The sequence below is a fragment of the Prionailurus bengalensis genome, chromosome B1 (genome assembly GCF_016509475.1).
Source record: "Prionailurus bengalensis isolate Pbe53 chromosome B1, Fcat_Pben_1.1_paternal_pri, whole genome shotgun sequence".
Taxonomy (NCBI): domain Eukaryota; kingdom Metazoa; phylum Chordata; class Mammalia; order Carnivora; family Felidae; genus Prionailurus; species Prionailurus bengalensis.
In genome coordinates, this window is record NC_057344.1 from 110,745,237 (window position 1) to 110,761,607 (window position 16,371).

General features: G+C 38.0%; 1 protein-coding gene across 50 annotated transcripts in view; it reads right to left on the reverse strand.

Annotated features, from left to right (window-relative positions):
* Positions 1 to 16,371, reverse strand: part of ANK2 (ankyrin 2) — a 671,502-nt gene that overhangs the window by 77,594 nt on the left and 577,537 nt on the right. For all 50 annotated transcript variants that reach the window (XM_043569982.1, XM_043570198.1, XM_043570029.1 and 47 more), the window contains 4 exons: positions 16,003 to 16,101; positions 10,507 to 10,605; positions 9,468 to 9,566; positions 812 to 884 (listed from right to left, as the gene is read on the reverse strand). In XM_043569982.1, the coding sequence (XP_043425917.1) occupies positions 812 to 884; positions 9,468 to 9,566; positions 10,507 to 10,605; positions 16,003 to 16,101 (370 nt within the window). The remainder of the gene's footprint in view (positions 1 to 811; positions 885 to 9,467; positions 9,567 to 10,506; positions 10,606 to 16,002; positions 16,102 to 16,371) is intronic.

Consider the following 16,371-nt stretch of genomic DNA (forward strand, 5'->3'; position numbering starts at 1 on the left):
ACCAAAAGCTGTACTATTGAAATTTGGTTACATGCTTCATTACATACCTCATTAGCTGCATGCACGATTTTTTGGCAGCGATATTTTTGTTCAAGGAAAGTCAGCTGCTCTAACTGAAGTGGAGGTAGGGAGCAACACACTCCCTACCCCATTGGGTATTACATTCCAATACCCCATCCTCCCGCCAGGCAGACCCTGGTGCTCCTTTTAGAGCCCTAGCCTCTCACACTTTGAAATCCACCACCTTAGACACTTTTTATCAACTCTAAGACTATACAGGACATATGCGATGACTTAATCAAATTCTTATGTTGAATTAGTATGACTTACTAATTTTAACCTTATCTAAGCCTCCTTTCCTCTGGACTTAAAATATATTCTGTTCATTGGAACCAATCAGAAACAGAAATTGCTCGAGATACCATTGAGAAAGTATACTTTTAAGGGCTTTAAGAGTAACTTTGAAAGTGTATTTTAACATAATTAAAACATACATTAATAATAATTGTATTATCAGGCAGATTTTTTTTCCCACAGTTGGCCAATTTCCAGTGCCTTTCCACTTTTCCAGTCCTGTCATTTAGTAACACATTAAAGATAATACCCATTGAAAAAATAGACTAATTGCTATCCTCTCTGCCCCAAATGGCAAAAGTGTATGTTCTGAAACAAGGGTGAAAAAGTGATTTTAAATGTTAGGATGCTGTCACTCATACTCACTGCACCAGCTTAGTCCCTGAGAAAAAGGATGGCTTGCTTGTCTTTGTGTAAGAGAGTGACAGATGTCACAGAAACTGAATAAAATTCTTACCCTCTTCATCAGAAACATCAAGAACCTCAGTCATCGTCTCAGGAACATTTAGCTTGTGTTTTTCCGTAATAGTCTGCAAAGGAAAAAAAAATCATTAATATGCAAGTTAAATTCCAACACAAGAGCAAAAGAATCACTGAGGAGGTCACATGGACAGCCTCAGCAAGCCATCCGTCCCTGGGCATTTCATCTTCCCACATGCATGTTTGGAAGCTTCTTTTCTTATTCTCTTTCATGAAAATTCCTTTGTTCTTTCTGAAGATATACAATCATTGACTCCAGTGAAGTTGTACAAGAGGAAGTTCATTATTTTGAGTACCTTTCTGAAAATAAATTCTTTAGCAATGGCATTAATAATTAGTCATATTGAGAAAGCAGATTAACGTTTTCAGGGCTTCCCTAAAACAAACTGAGTGATGTCTCCAGAAAAGCTTTAAAAAGAAGCAATGAACGTATGTAATTTGTTAAAAACAAAGCCATCGGAAAAGAAGTTGCAAACAAGGTGAAAGACAAACTGGGCAGAAAATGTGACACATGTCTTCTGGGACCAGAGGATCCATGGGTCTACGGTTCTGGTTTGTCACTTATATGCCTTCCACCAAAGCACTCCAGAGCTGTCAAGGCCACTGCGTTCCATTCCTGATAGGCAATGGAAGGTTAAGAGACCAGGTTCTGAAGACTGGCTACCTGGGTTCAAATTCTAATTTCATCATTTATTAGCTATGAGGCACAAGTTCCCTGATATCTCTGTGCCTCAATTTTCTCATGTGTAAAACAGAGATAATAATACTAGTTCGTAAAACTGTTATGAAGATTAAGTGAAATAATATAAATAAGAGTTCTAAGAACAGTGCTTGGAACGTGTTAGCACTCAAATATCTGCAGGCACAACATCATTATTATAACTGTAATTCAATATTAAATTCATCCTAAAACTGAAGAGGCTCTGAAGTTTTTAGTCATTCAAGGCACTCAAGAAACATTTAGAATGCCTACTGCATACCAGGCACTGTTTCAGACATCAAGGATATTACATATTAAAAAAAAAAAAGACAAAAATCCAATCTCACTACTTGAAATATCACCTAAAGACAGTCAAGTCTCAAGCTCATATCTCTAGTGTCTGCATTGAAAATGCATTAAGTGCATCGACTGGCATTTTAACAGGAACTCTACCTAACTCAAATTTTTAATTAAAGCCACTAAACTACAATGTATTAAGTGCATCGACTGGCATTTTAACAAGAGCTCTACCTAAGTCAAATTTTTAATTAAAGCCACCAAAATACAATAATAAACAGCTTGTCTCAGGATTTTAAACTTTGCTACATAAAGAACAGACTTGTTTTAATGGCTATAATGACCCTATCACCAGTTCTTTTCTTTCCCAAAGCAGTAGAGAACTTCAAATATGTTTACAGGGTAAGTCAACTAATTTGAAAATATATCCACATATACATGTATATCTGTGTGTCTAGAGGGACTGATGAAATTACAATGCGATACTACCTGCCCTTTCAGTGGTCCTGTATCTCCTCCAAGAGAAAGCAAGACAAAGTGGCTCAGAAGAGTCAGGTATTGCAGAAAGGAGAGGCAGGAAGGCCTCATCTCGCACTCCATGTTACAGTCATGTTCACAGGTAACGTTCTCTTATACCTCCAAGTTTTTCCATGTATTCTTTCCTCTACCAGAAACATTCTTCTCCCTCTTTTCTTGGGCTCATATTAGAAGTAACTTCCATGGAGATACATTCCCCAATCCTCCCTGATGAATTTATTTTTAACTGTGACTATTTGCTGTCATGTACTGTTACAACTACATCATACACAGCTGTATGTGCCTTTATCTGCTCCCACAGAAGAGTGTGGGTCATTAACGATATGATCGTTTCCACAGAACCTGAAACATAGTTAAGTGCTTCTCAAATATACACTGAATAAACCAATGATACACAATTATGCAAAATATATTTTAAATCCACATAACCACTGAATAGACTTTCTTTTGGGTGACAAAACAGTTAAAGAATGGGAAGAAACTGAGAAGTCAGTCTCATGTCATCCCAATGAAGCCACAGTTGAAGATTAAAGTACTAAATTCAGCTTTCCTGCATGTTGCAGATGGTGTTTAAAGAATTCCATAATGTCTTATTCACCAAAAACAAACTAAACTTTAGGAAAAACAAAAGCACCCATTCAAAATTCTGGATAATAACAGGTGGTCAATAAATATTTGTTAAATGAACAAACTTAAGAAGACTATCATTTACTTATTTCTATATTAGTTTATAAATTTAACATGAATAGATTAAAACCTATGTTTTATATCAAAGGTTTTCAACTCTAGCTGCTAATTAAAATCAGAGAAAATTTTAAAGCACTGTCGCTTGGATCCCATTACAGAACAATTGAATAAGAACCCCTGAGGGCCCAGCTATGAGTATTTTTATTTTCATTATTTTTTAAGCTTATTTATTTTGAGGGAAATTGAGAGAGACAGAGAGAGCATGCAATTGAGCAGGGTTGGGGAAAAGAGAGAGAGAGAGAGAGAGACAGACAGACAGACAGACAGACAGACAGACAATAGAGAGGAGAGGATCCCAAGCAGGCTTTGCAATCATGGTACAGAGCCTGACAGAGGGGCTCTATCTCACAAACTGTGAGATTGTGAGTTTAACTCAAGAGTCGGAGCTCAACTAAGCCATCCAAGTGCCCCAACTATGAGTATGTTTAAAAAGCTGTTCAGATGGGTCTATTGTGAGCTCAAAACGGAACCCATTTGGAGAAGCGTATAAATTGCAAAAAGTGATTTGCATTTAAAATAGAGGAAAGAGGGGCGCCTGGGTGGCGCAGTCAGTTAAGCTTCCAACTTCAGCCAGGTCACGATCTCGCGGTCCGGGAGTTCGAGCCCCGCGTCAGGCTCTGGGCTGATGGCTCAGAGCCTGGAGCCTGTTTCCGATTCTGTGTCTCCCTCTCTCTCTGCCCCTCCCCTGTTCATGCTCTGTCTCTCTCTGTCCCAAAAATAAATAAACATTGAAAAAAAAAATTAAAATAGAGGAAAGAGACGGTGACATCCTATTAAACTATGATATTCTATTAATTTTTAAATAAGATTCTCAGTGCAAATGATTTAAAAATGTGAAGGGGTATCTACTGTACTAGACTACACCAGAAAGCTTATTTTGCAGAAATGTTCTAGAGTATTTGCCCTTCAGAGGTCACGTTCCACAAGAGGATGCTTCTGTATTTGAAAATAAGCCACAGAAATATTTTTTAAATGATGAAGTTAACTTGCCCGATATTCTTAGTTTGTATCTTCAGACACTGATAATAGGACCGTATTTTCTTTGAGTTTCTAAGAGTGGAAATAGCTTTGCTTTAGTTTGGTCATTGAATACTATCAAAGTTATTATCAGCAAATATAGGTGGCAATCAAAAATTAACACACAGTGATCACATTGGTCATAGATATTTTTCTGTAAATATAGTAAAAATGCCCTCGACATGCAATGTAGTCAATATAGTATGCATTTGTTCGTGATGTAGTGTTTGACCTTTAGAAGGCCATCAATAAATACATGTCAAATGCACAAATAAGCCCTCCTACTTATGAGTAATATTATAAGAAATGAATACATATTTCCCTTTAAAAAGAAGTGTCCTTTGAAAACTTGATTATCAAAACATAAATATATGGTTTCATACAAATGCATCTGAATAGTACATAGAAAACAAGGATATAATTAAATGATCACGGGCTTCTCCTCCTGCTATAGAATCTAAGATTCTGTAGTCAAGATTAGAAACCACTCTAAAGTTAAAATGGTGCACAAGGCACAAATTTAATCCTATGTAATTAAATGAGATAATATGGCAATATAAACAGGATATGATAGATGGAAGGCTTAACAATGAGTTTTTAATATGCACTATGATGTGGGAAAGATGTAAAAAATAAAACAGGCGTCCTTAACGTGCTGTTTTGTGAATAATAGATAATATCTGGTTTCTTTTAAGCAAAAAAAAGTGTGTTTCACTGACCTCTACTTAGCCCACATCCCTTGTCGACCATTTCCTTTGTATCACATACTCACCAAGTCACCACAGCACGATGAGTGGTCTCGGCTAGTATGCCACCTTCTAATGCCCACACACAATGGCTCCCATCAGTGGAGCTACGGGCTAAATTTGGTTTTGTTCCCAAACCTATTTATACCAATTGTACATGTTAACAGAATGTCTGTAATAATTTAAATAGTATGTAAATAATATTTTTCTATAAAAACTAATGAAAATGGTTTGGAAATCTCAACATAGGTGAGTCACCAAAAATAAGTGCTACTCAGGTGTGGCTGAAACAATTATACAGAAGATTAGAAAGAAAAAAAAAAGTATGTCAAAAGTTTAAAAAGGTTCTGCACTCAGCATAGTGTTGCTTTATGATAATATACTTTAAGTATACATTGCTTTAAGATAATATACTTGATAATGTTTAAGCTTTAAGATAATATACGTTGCTTTAAGATAATATACTTGATAATATTTAGATCAAGATATAGTTATCAAGATATAGATACTATCTATTAAGATATATCAAGACATACTGTCAAGATATAGATATAGGATATATACACAAATAAAACATAGTATGTCATAATGATTTTTTTTTGCGCAAGAATGATCATTTAGCCTTCTTCTAGTCAATGGACCTGTATTCAAAAAAAGATCTTGACTCCACCTCAAAAGGTGTCAGATAACTTCAAATGGATTTATTGCATTGCTGTTGTTATGATTCCTGTTTGAAATGACTTACAGCATTAGATAAGATTTAGGACACTGCATATTTACATTTCCTTAATTTCTTGTCAAAAATTTCCCCAATGTTTAAATGCTAATGTAAATATAATGTTATTTTTATTTTAGTAGCTTATTCAGTAATTTATGATGTCATTGTTATTTTAGTAGCTGAATCAGTAATTTTTAGTCTACACAACAGTGATCATATGCAACTTAAAATATGATCATTTCTGAAATTATGTAAATAACACAAATAATCAATGACAGCTGATCAATAAGTACAGGGATGAGTCATAGCTCAGTCTTCCAAACTGCTTTAGGTAATTGAGCTTGTCGGCTTCTGATGCCAGAAATGTGTCCCCCACGCTTGGATGTCCATTCTGGCAAACACACAATGATTGTAATCCTGGGAGAATGCTAAACTGCCTCATATCCCCCACTGGGTCTTACAAAGTGAAGTTAGAAAAGCAAAGGTTAAGGAAACAAACCACAACTCCAGAATGTCTCAGAAATTTCTGAAGCAGTGGCTTCTCCCTTACAGACTGCCGCCTTACTCTTCTCTCTACACAATGACTTTATTCATACATTGGGGGAAAGAACTCTGGAAGGAGGATTAGCATGGGAAACTTTCTTTCATGGAAGAGAACTCACATGGCTGCTCAAATGGCACATCGTATGAATCTACTTATGTGAAATTTGTACATTTGTTGTGTAGCTGTAATTCAACTGTTACACTTAAATGGTGGTAACATTAAATTTAATTTTATTAATTTTACATAATTATTAAATGGTCTCTGCTATTTGCCTATTCACCAGTGAGTAGTTCCAAATTGTCCTTAGTGAATCTGCAGACTTTAGAAAATAATATTGAATATGATACCTCCAGGAAAATCAACAAATAACATTATTTCAGTGGGTTGTTTTTAATAGAAAATAAGGTGAAAACACTTCTTTTAAAAGAAAATTTTAATGTTTGTTTGTTTTTGAAGGAGTGAGAGACAGAGCGTGAGCGGGGGAAGGTCAGAGAGGGAGACACAAAATCCGAAAGCAGGCTCCGAGCGGTCAGCACAGAGCCCGACATGAGGCTCGAACTCACAAACCGTGAGATCATGACCTGAACTGAAGTCGGATGCTTCACTGACTGAGCCACCCAGACACCCCTAGATTAAAATACTTCTTTCACAAAATTCATGTTAAACTACTTTTAGTAAAGTCAAGATCAGTTATGTCAGAGTGATTAAGAACATGGTCTTCAGAATCTGACAACCTAAATTTGAATCTAGATCTACCCTAAATGCCTGCCATATCTGTAATCGCTAAATATTAATTTTTAATTTCATTAAAATTATGTTAACATGTGATAACATGCTTCACATAACAATATGTGAAAAAAGTATGAATGAAAATCTCTTCCTAAAGAGAGGAAGTGCAAAGTAAGAAGGCCCACGTAATAAACAGGAATAAGTTCGTATTTTCAATCCTTAATCCCAAATTCCATTTCACGGAACAATAAAACTCACAATTCTAAGAGAAGAATTCAATACTGAGAGGCAGAAAGCAAAAATAGGGCAGCATCAAAACATGTTACCAATAAAATTAGCCATTTAGATAAAGGGGGTACTTGTTTAGTTAATGTAGGCAATGACTTCTCATCCCAACTAAAAACAAACATGCTACTATGTTTTACATTTGTTTGTTGGCTTTTTACCTAGAAACTTGATTTCTAAGTATAGTGGTTGTGATTGAGGAAATGCTCAGCTAGGCAGTGTAAAGAATCATAGTTACCAGAAAAGATAAAAAGCTCACAGCTCTAAGAGTAGTTTTCGTATTCCACTAGAGCTACATGTGGTAGAGATGTGACCACATGTCTAATTTCTGAAAGGTATCTGAACTTGTTTAGTGATAGCATTTAGCAAGCTAATTGCTCCTATTTTCAAATATAGAACTATACAGTTAAAAATCATTCACTCTAAGTAATATTTATGAGCCTAGAATCCCTTTGAAACCAGACACATAAGTCCCACAGTTCTGTTGATGTTAAGGAAGAATTTATACTCCCTACAAAGCATGCCTCATTCTCCACTCCCATTAAACTGTAAGCTGCTGGCTGGGGAGGGGAGGGGAGGGGGTTGGTAGTGGTAATGTTTTCACCACTAATGACTCTTCAGTACTCAGCACAGACCCCAGGGCATATTTTTTATCTAATAAATATTGAAAAAATGAGTTACTTAAAGAAATGAATGGAAAAGCAGATCAAATAGGAAAAAAAAAAAAAAAGCAAGCTTGCCATCTAGTGGTCACTTGATAAAAATGTATGTACGTGATAACCAGAGCATGGAAAAGCTAATAAAGTTGACAGAAAACATGACTTCTAAGAATTGATGTGCTTGGCCACTAAATCTTGCCACTAAAGCCTTTACTTATCTGTGATTTATACATTGTTTCAAAGTTTCCAAATAAAGACACATATTATAGGTTCCTAATATGAAGATTTTCCTCTTCTAGTAATCATCTAGTAAGAAAAAGCCATTAAGATTCAGCCACACATAACAATTGAGAAGTATAGTGACAGGCAGTGACAAGACTTGTTTTTTTCTCCTATATAATTCATTGAAGCTATACCTTAAATCTTTAAACAAAATATTGTGGTGCACTAGCTGAAGGTTTTAAGATTCTGCTTGAGAAAACAAGCAGTACTATTCTCTCCCATCTAAATTCAGGCTGTGTCTTGCAGTTCATTAATAAATCATACTCCACTCTATTTAAAATTTCACATCAAACCAATTGTATTCCATCTACCTCAATGTTGACAGGGGCTTGGTGTCAGTCCGAAGAATAAAATTCCTTTCTTTTTCCACATATCTATCAAAATAAACAAGTGTTCTAAAACGATATGCATCATTGCTCGCTTAAGACATTTACTAGAACCCCATCCAGACTTTTTTTGTGTTGATTTATGATCTTATTGTCTCTAAAGAACATCTAATGTTCTACTGTCGCTCTATTTTTCTATTTTAAAAAGAGAAATTAAAGAGCTGTTGTTCTTAGAGTTCATGCTTAAGAAAAAAACGTTAAGAAGTAAGTTCAAAGAGAATAGCACTTCCACTTTCGGCTGTGAGTCTCCCTCTTCCGAGGCCTCCGTTAAGCTTTGCTCCAACTGAATAGTAAGAGAGCCTTACAACTCACTATTACCATAGCCTTCACTCTCCTAGAGTTTCTCTGGCAAACGGCAGTGATTATCACCGCTTCTCCTAAAGAATCAGCAATCATATTCAAAGGAATAAAAAAAAAATTAAGCATATATATACTCTGTCATGATACAGATATAGTTTGCCTACTAAGTACAATCAATTTTCTTTTTCAGTAAAGGAATAATCAGAAATAAGAAAGTGAGGATGAACTGTTCTCACGGGAACGCATTTGATCCAGTCATGAGCCCAGCATCTGGAGGTTGAGGGTCTTTCCAGAGGCTGGAGTGACCTCATGGCTAAGATCAGAAGTTTGCTGTGGAGTGTCCTACACCTACTGTGCCCGCAGTAGGTGTCACACCCAACTACAGTGAAAGGGCAGAGCAGCGAAACGACAAAGAAGTCAGTCCGGGGCGGTGGGGGGTGGGGGGGAGAACTAAATATAATAAAATTATGTTTACATTTTATATGGGTTGATGTTAACTAGAGGAAGCTAAAACCCCTGTATCCATTGTGTAAATGTATTTATTACATCTGCATACTTCTATGTTCTGCAATATAGTCACCAAAAGAAGTTCAAAAACCAAAAGCTCAACGCGTTTTATACGTGAAAAGTGTGTGGCTTGAAAACCAACACAATGGAGCCAAAGCCCATCAGTTCCTTTTACTCACCGTGGTGGTGGTGGTGACCTCCTCCGTTACAACCTTCAGGGTGTCGACCACGGAGATGTAGCCCAGACGCTTAGCAATCGCCAAGGCAGTGTTGCCATTCTGGAGACAGTGAAAGAGAGAAAGAGTGAGAACTGAGAGGGAGGACTGCGCCCTGAGCCAATGAGCTCACCGGCTGCTCCGCATGAGCCAGCATTTCCTTCCAAAACAAGGCACAGCTTAGGAAAATCACTAGTTTTTACCATTACAGCTGAATCTCTTTGTAACTTCTTTAGACTATAGCCCAGGTCACCATGGTAACACAACAAGCTGCATCTGCCTGCTCTTCTAATAAGAAGCACTTGACGCTTTAACCCTAAGGTTGTCAAACATCCCAACAGATATTGCACTGTGTTTAGGAAAGTACCTCTTGATCGGAGAATGATGCCTCCAAAAATTATTAGCAAGTATCAAATATTCTTACTCCTCATCAGAGGTCAGGCCATCTGCTGCAGGTAAGATGTTACCACAGGGAACTCAGTAACATATTTAGCTACAGCTGTGCACAGAGCTCACGGTGCAGCAAAAGAGCGCGAGCCAGCAACTCAGGCTCCAGCCCAGGCCACTGGGGATCCCGGTTTGTTTAATTGCACCGCTTAGTTTACATTTCAATGGCTCCACATCCCGAAGAGCTTTGTCTAAGCCAGCAGCCTCGCAAACTGTGCTCCCTTAAGAAGGCCGGGCGGGAGGGGCGGACTCGCGCTCACATCTGAGCGCCAGCTGTAAGCAGAGCACGTTCCAGCAGCCTAGACACAGGGCCCCACTCCCCCGAGAGAGAGAGACGGCCCGAGTCGGGCCCACGTCTCTCCCTCCCCGGGAAGCACTACCGGAGAAGTCACGCTGATTTCTGGAAAGGCTTTCCAGAAATCCCGGGCTTTCCAGAGTGCGGGGATTTATCGAAGGGGGATGTGTCTGAACTCAGCTCAGACAAGGGGCCGGCCGCCAGGGCGGCAGAGGAGGAGGAAGCAGCAGCGTGGTGAGGGGCAGCCGGCGCCTGCCTTACCGCGGTCGTGGCGTTGGGCTTGGCCCCGTGCTGCAGCAGGACGTTGATGATGTGCGTGTGGCCCTGCTGGGCGGCCTGGTGCAAAGGCGTGTAGCCGTTCTGTGGGTGACGGTGGCGACGACGGCCCGACCATAGATTTGCAGCGGGAGAAGGAAAACTAGGTTAGCCTTCATTTTGAATCTCTTAGTCTTATTTACAGCAAATCCATCAAGGATGCCTTTTATTTGGAGCGCAGTATCACCACCACCCCATTTCTCACCAGCAAATACTCCCTCTCACCTTATGGTCTGCTAAACGAAGAGAAAAGACTAGCTGATGAAATAGACTAACAAACTCCAAATTATAGCTATTATTATATGTTAACTAATTAGCATTAAAAATGGGTATGCTGAGAGATTTCTAATGACAGAAGGGCATTATCACAATGCTTTCTTCCCCGGGGGAAAAAGAAAGAGTAAAATCTCAAAACCTTTTTAACGGAAAGATGCACAGGATATTTTCACAAGCCACTGCTTGTTTGTTAGGACTTTTCTAATAATCTTTGGGCCAGCGTTTAGGGGTTCTAAACCAACGAAAGGAAATCGAAATCTTCCATTCCTTTCAGAGAGCAGCTTTGGTCCAAGAAGAGCACACTTAGAGAATGGAACATTTCGTTGAAAGCTGAGTGGCCCACTTTCAACAAAAAATGACTTTAAGAATTAGGTTCTTTTTAACATCCTAGTCTGAACTTCCTCATAGCTGAAAGCTCTGTAATCCGTGATTTGTGAGGAGCTGCTGGTGAGGTTAGTGGGAAGCCAGTCTTGCTCAGAACTCCAGTGGGTGGCAGGTAGGTCACAGGTTGGTTGCATATTCATGTTAATTAAACAAAGGGCGCCAGAATCCTTGGAGGCACAACAAAGCATTACTATCTATTATTCATTGAACATTCACTTTGTGGCGGATACCAGACCTTATATTTGTCTTTTAATCTTTGTTATCATCCTAAAAATGAAGGTGCTTGGTACATAGTTGGTGTCCCATAAATAATGAGTGACTGAGTGGATAGATGATTGGATAAATGAATATTTTTCTTCCTGTGTCAGAGGTGATTAAATGGAAAACAACAGTTAAATCATTTCTTTGTGATCATTCTAGGTTCAGAACCTGTATAGATCACAATGGCCAATGGCTATCAGACTACTTTTTTATTATCTCCCTGCCTCATCCTGATAGAATTTCATCTATATATTTGAGACCCCATTGTCTGGGTTCTAAGTTCTGAGTAGTCCATTCATACCATGAACTTGTAGGAATATATATCCCTTTATCTAGTGTCACTGCTGCCTCGTGACCAATACTGCTCCTATCTACATGAAGTGTCTGTATGCACAAGGTGCCACATGATTCCTTTTATGCTTTTGCTGTGGCTCTTTTGTCCATGGGGATGTCCCCACATGTGTGTGAGTCTATCAGTCTGAGAGCCTTTCAGTCTAGAACATCATCAGCCCTGCCATGTTTGGTATTCATCCCTGCAATGGAATCACCCCAGGCAACCTGGAAATATAAACCGATTACAGGGACTCTGAGAAACCTGCTATTGCAGGGACTCTGCTCTCAAATAAAGTAATTCATGGACATCTGAGAAGCATAAAGTAGTGATATTATTTTCCCGAAAATTCTTCCTTTCCATTGTGTTTACAAATGTTCCACCAACCAAATTTAGTTCACCTCTTCAGTATCAATCAAGTTCCACAAGCATTTACTAACCACATGTTATGTGCTAAATAAGAGACACTGTGCTTCCATAAATTAATAATGTCAGAGTAACATTCTTGCCCCCAAGAGCTCACATTTTTCAAGTTGTCAATGGACATCATAGCCAGGAAAATGTCTCCCGGGCCTGACTTAATTTAACCTTTACCTGAAGCTTCTGGTGCATGAGTATATTTGCTAGGGAAGTCTGGAGGAACTCAAAAACTTTTACATGAACATTTGGTTGCAGCTTACCCATGGTCTTAGGCCCATTCTGCTAGGAGCTCTTGACCCAGTTCTACCAACTTTCAGCATATCCCAAAACCCCTCTAACCCTTCATTTTCTCATTTGCAAAATGGGAATGGCCAAGATTTCAAGTCTGGTGAAGGATCAGACGTGTTGTCTGTGTAACTTTGATTTATCTAAAGTTATATATGCCAAGAAACATTATTTTGGTATTTTTTTTTTCTTTCTCATTGAAGAATTCTATGATCTTTGCACTATATTTCACAAAGAAAATTTTCTTTTACATGCTGAAGTTCTAAACCCTTTTCGCAAATTGATCATATAATTAACCAAATCTGGGTTACCTCAAGCTGATGTTATAGCGTTTCATTTTAATTTTAAGCAACTAATAGTCCCATAAAACAAGTTCACTTTTCTAAGTTCCTATACCAAATCATGAATGTTTGAGGGGAAAGGCAGTACATATGTTTACATTTTCACAGCAACAAAACAAATTTTTAGTAACCATAGTTACATGAGATGTGAGGCAGAAAACATAAATCCTTTTCCAAAAATGCCATTTGATGTGAAAAAAATTCTGAAGTGTTTATTAAAAGAACATCTTTTGATTTATGTATCTGTCCACTCCTCTGAAGACATATTAAAAGAAATATTTTCTTCCAGAAGCAAGTCAAATCTACACAGTTCAATTTTTAAAAACTTGAAAAATTTAAATGAGATTTTTCTCTCAACCAAATGTCTATGTGATTGTATATCAAACCCCAAGCGGGTAAATGACGTTATCTAGACAATATGTCTGGCTTGTAAATATTATTTCAACATTGACACACTTAACAAAAGTCTACAGTAACTGTTTTCAAGTTCCACCAAAGTCTCATTGCAGAGCTACCATTATTCCTCTCAGAAGACCTGGATTCCAATAAGAATGTCTGTCCTGGGGGTGTCTGGGTGGCTCAGTCGGTTGAGTGTCCGACTTCAGCTCATCTTTAGTTTGAGCATCGGGCTTGCTGCTGTCTGTGCAGAGCCGACTTTGGAGCCTCTGTCCCCGTCTCTCCCTGCTCCTCCTGCACTCATGCTCTCTCTCTCTCAAAAATGAATAAACATTTTAAAAAAATGTCTTTCCTGTACGCTTAAGTGTGATCTGACTCAGCAGAAATGGGGTTGGGTGCTAATACCCAAGAATTCATCTTCGACCTTTTACATGATCTCTAAGTACAATTTCATGAAAAGTCCAGAACTGCTCAGAATCTAGGCAGCAGCTGTTCCTCCCAGAGTCACATGAGAAGTTTTGAATCTTAAATATCAATAGTAGTAGTTATGATTTTAAAAACAACTATTTTTCATTTGTAAATATGCTTATGTACAGACATGATTGTGCTTCTGCTTCTAAGAGGATATAAAAAGACCAACTTCCAAAACTTACGTTTCTAATTATTAGCATCTTTGAACGATGACTTTGAAAACTCTTGAATGCGCTCACACTAATTTAGTCAAGCCCACTCACATAGCTGCAATAAAGAATTTCTGATATATAAACTTAAATGAACAAACATGTAATTACATATTTCTTTGGACCAAAGAACCTGGAGCTGCAATTTACATTAGGCATCATAGCAGTAGCTATATTATTCACTTCTCTTTCCCTTGAAACAATTTGAGTGCCTGGAAGTATGGTGTCATGCTCCAACCTTGTTTTGCTGAGTAGGACCTTTCAGTTGCCACTAGAAAAAACATCTGGGCTCAGGTCAGCTCTACATTATCCTTGAGAACTTGCAACCCAGGCCTTACACACCATTGCCTTACTAAGCATTACCACGTGATAGTCCAAATGTGACAGAGTTGGTGGGATTGGTGGGGATGTAAACTGATGCAACCACTATGGAAAACAGTACGGAGGTTCCTCCAAAAAATTAAAAATAGGACTACCATATGGCTCAGAAATTCCACTTCTGGGTATTTATAAGAAAACTAAAACATGAACTCAAAAAGATATCTGCACCCCCGTGTTCATTGCAACATTATTTACAATAGCTAAGATATGCAGCAAACTAAGTGCCCATCAATGGATGAATGAAAAAATAAATACAATCGCACATATACACACGCACAATGTAAATCATTCAGCCATAAAAATGAATGAAATCTTGTCACGGGCGACAACATAGATGGACCTGGAGGGCAACATTCTAAGTGAAATAAGTTAGAGAAAGAAAACACCATATGACTTCACTTCTGTGCGGAATCTAAACAAAACAAAATCCAAACTCGTAGATACAGAGAACAAATTAATGGTTGCTAGAGGCAGGGGGTGGGGAGTTGGGAGAAACAAGCGAAAGGTATCACAGGGTAATAAACATTTTTTTAAGTGAAATACAATGGATTTAAAGTTTACATGATATTGAGTGTCCTGTGTTCAGCTATATCCTCTGTATTTAGAGGGCGAGATCCTTCCCTCAAGGGTGAAGAAGAGGTGGTTAGAACATACCCAACCTTTTATCATGTGTCACCAATAAAAACACAGAGATTTAGAGGTATGTACTGCTAATAAAAATGTTGTACACACACATTTAAAAGGGAAGCACTATTGCTATTCACAGGACGTAGTATGGGAAAATACTGTTGTGAGAAAGTGAAGCACTGATAAGCTAGTTTAGTTGTAGGGAAGTTATGAAGTGGTCGTCTGGCAACTTAGTTCAGGTCACAATATAGAGACTCGAAAACAAGGAAAAGGATGACTAGGTGAGAGAACTGAAGAGAAGGATTTCATAGCATGGAATAAATGTCAGGTAGGAGACTGAATGATGACTGATAAGATTTTAGGTACAGTGAGTTGACATTAATGACCTATAGCGATGTAGAAGTTAGATCATTATACCATAGCTTTGAGAGCTTTGGCCCTGAGGCAGGCTGTCTGAGTATGAATTCCAATTCTTCCAATATATACTCTGTGACCTTCGATAAGTTATTTAAATTCACAGTGTAAAATGGAGATAGGACTAGCATCTGACTATGAGGTTATTTAGGGATTAAATGGTTTAATATAAATAAAGTCATATATAATGTATATGTGACTCACAGCTTGCATTTCATAAATATTAGTTTAAATTTTTTTTTTAAAAATGAAAGGCTCAGGGTCTAGGCTGCATGTCTACATTTCTTCATGTGGAAAGAGGGGGTGACAGGAAGGCAGGCCAAGGCCTTGAAACAACATGAAGAATCAGCCAGAATATCAAAGTGTTCTAACAGGCTTTTATTGTATTCTGCGGTAAATTGTTAACTGGATATGAGCTACTTTAACTCTACAATAAAAGTAGTTCTGAAGCTAACCTACCTGGCTGTCAAAGGTTATGAGAATGAAAAGCCTCAAACAATTGTACAAAACTATATCGCTTATTCAAAATCACTTCAGAAGAACTAAAAAGAAAAAAGTACATTTGTAGCTATGGTGAGCTAGTGAAGTGTCCACAAGGCAGAAGCTTTCTGCTTATAGAAAATAAAAATGAGTACACATATTTTACCTTGGTTTTTGCATTGACATTCGCACCCTGCTTCAGAAGAAAGTTGACCATTTTCACATTTCCATAGTGACAGGCCACAATTAAAGGAGTGTAACCAAGCTAAAATAAATAAATAAACAAACAAACAGACAAATAAATAAGTACTCTTAATGGTTAATACCCAAGGAGAGAGGGATTAGGTAGAATTTCAACTATGGTATGATGGGTAGAAATTCTATTCCACTGTGTAAGTATTACTTAGCAGATTATTGACACTTTCCGTGGATACAAATATGGACTGAAGCAGATCCCAGAGCACATGGAACTTCAGCAAAGGGAATTAGACACGTGTGCGACTTCATCTGACAAAGGCCCAAGAGAGACACAAAT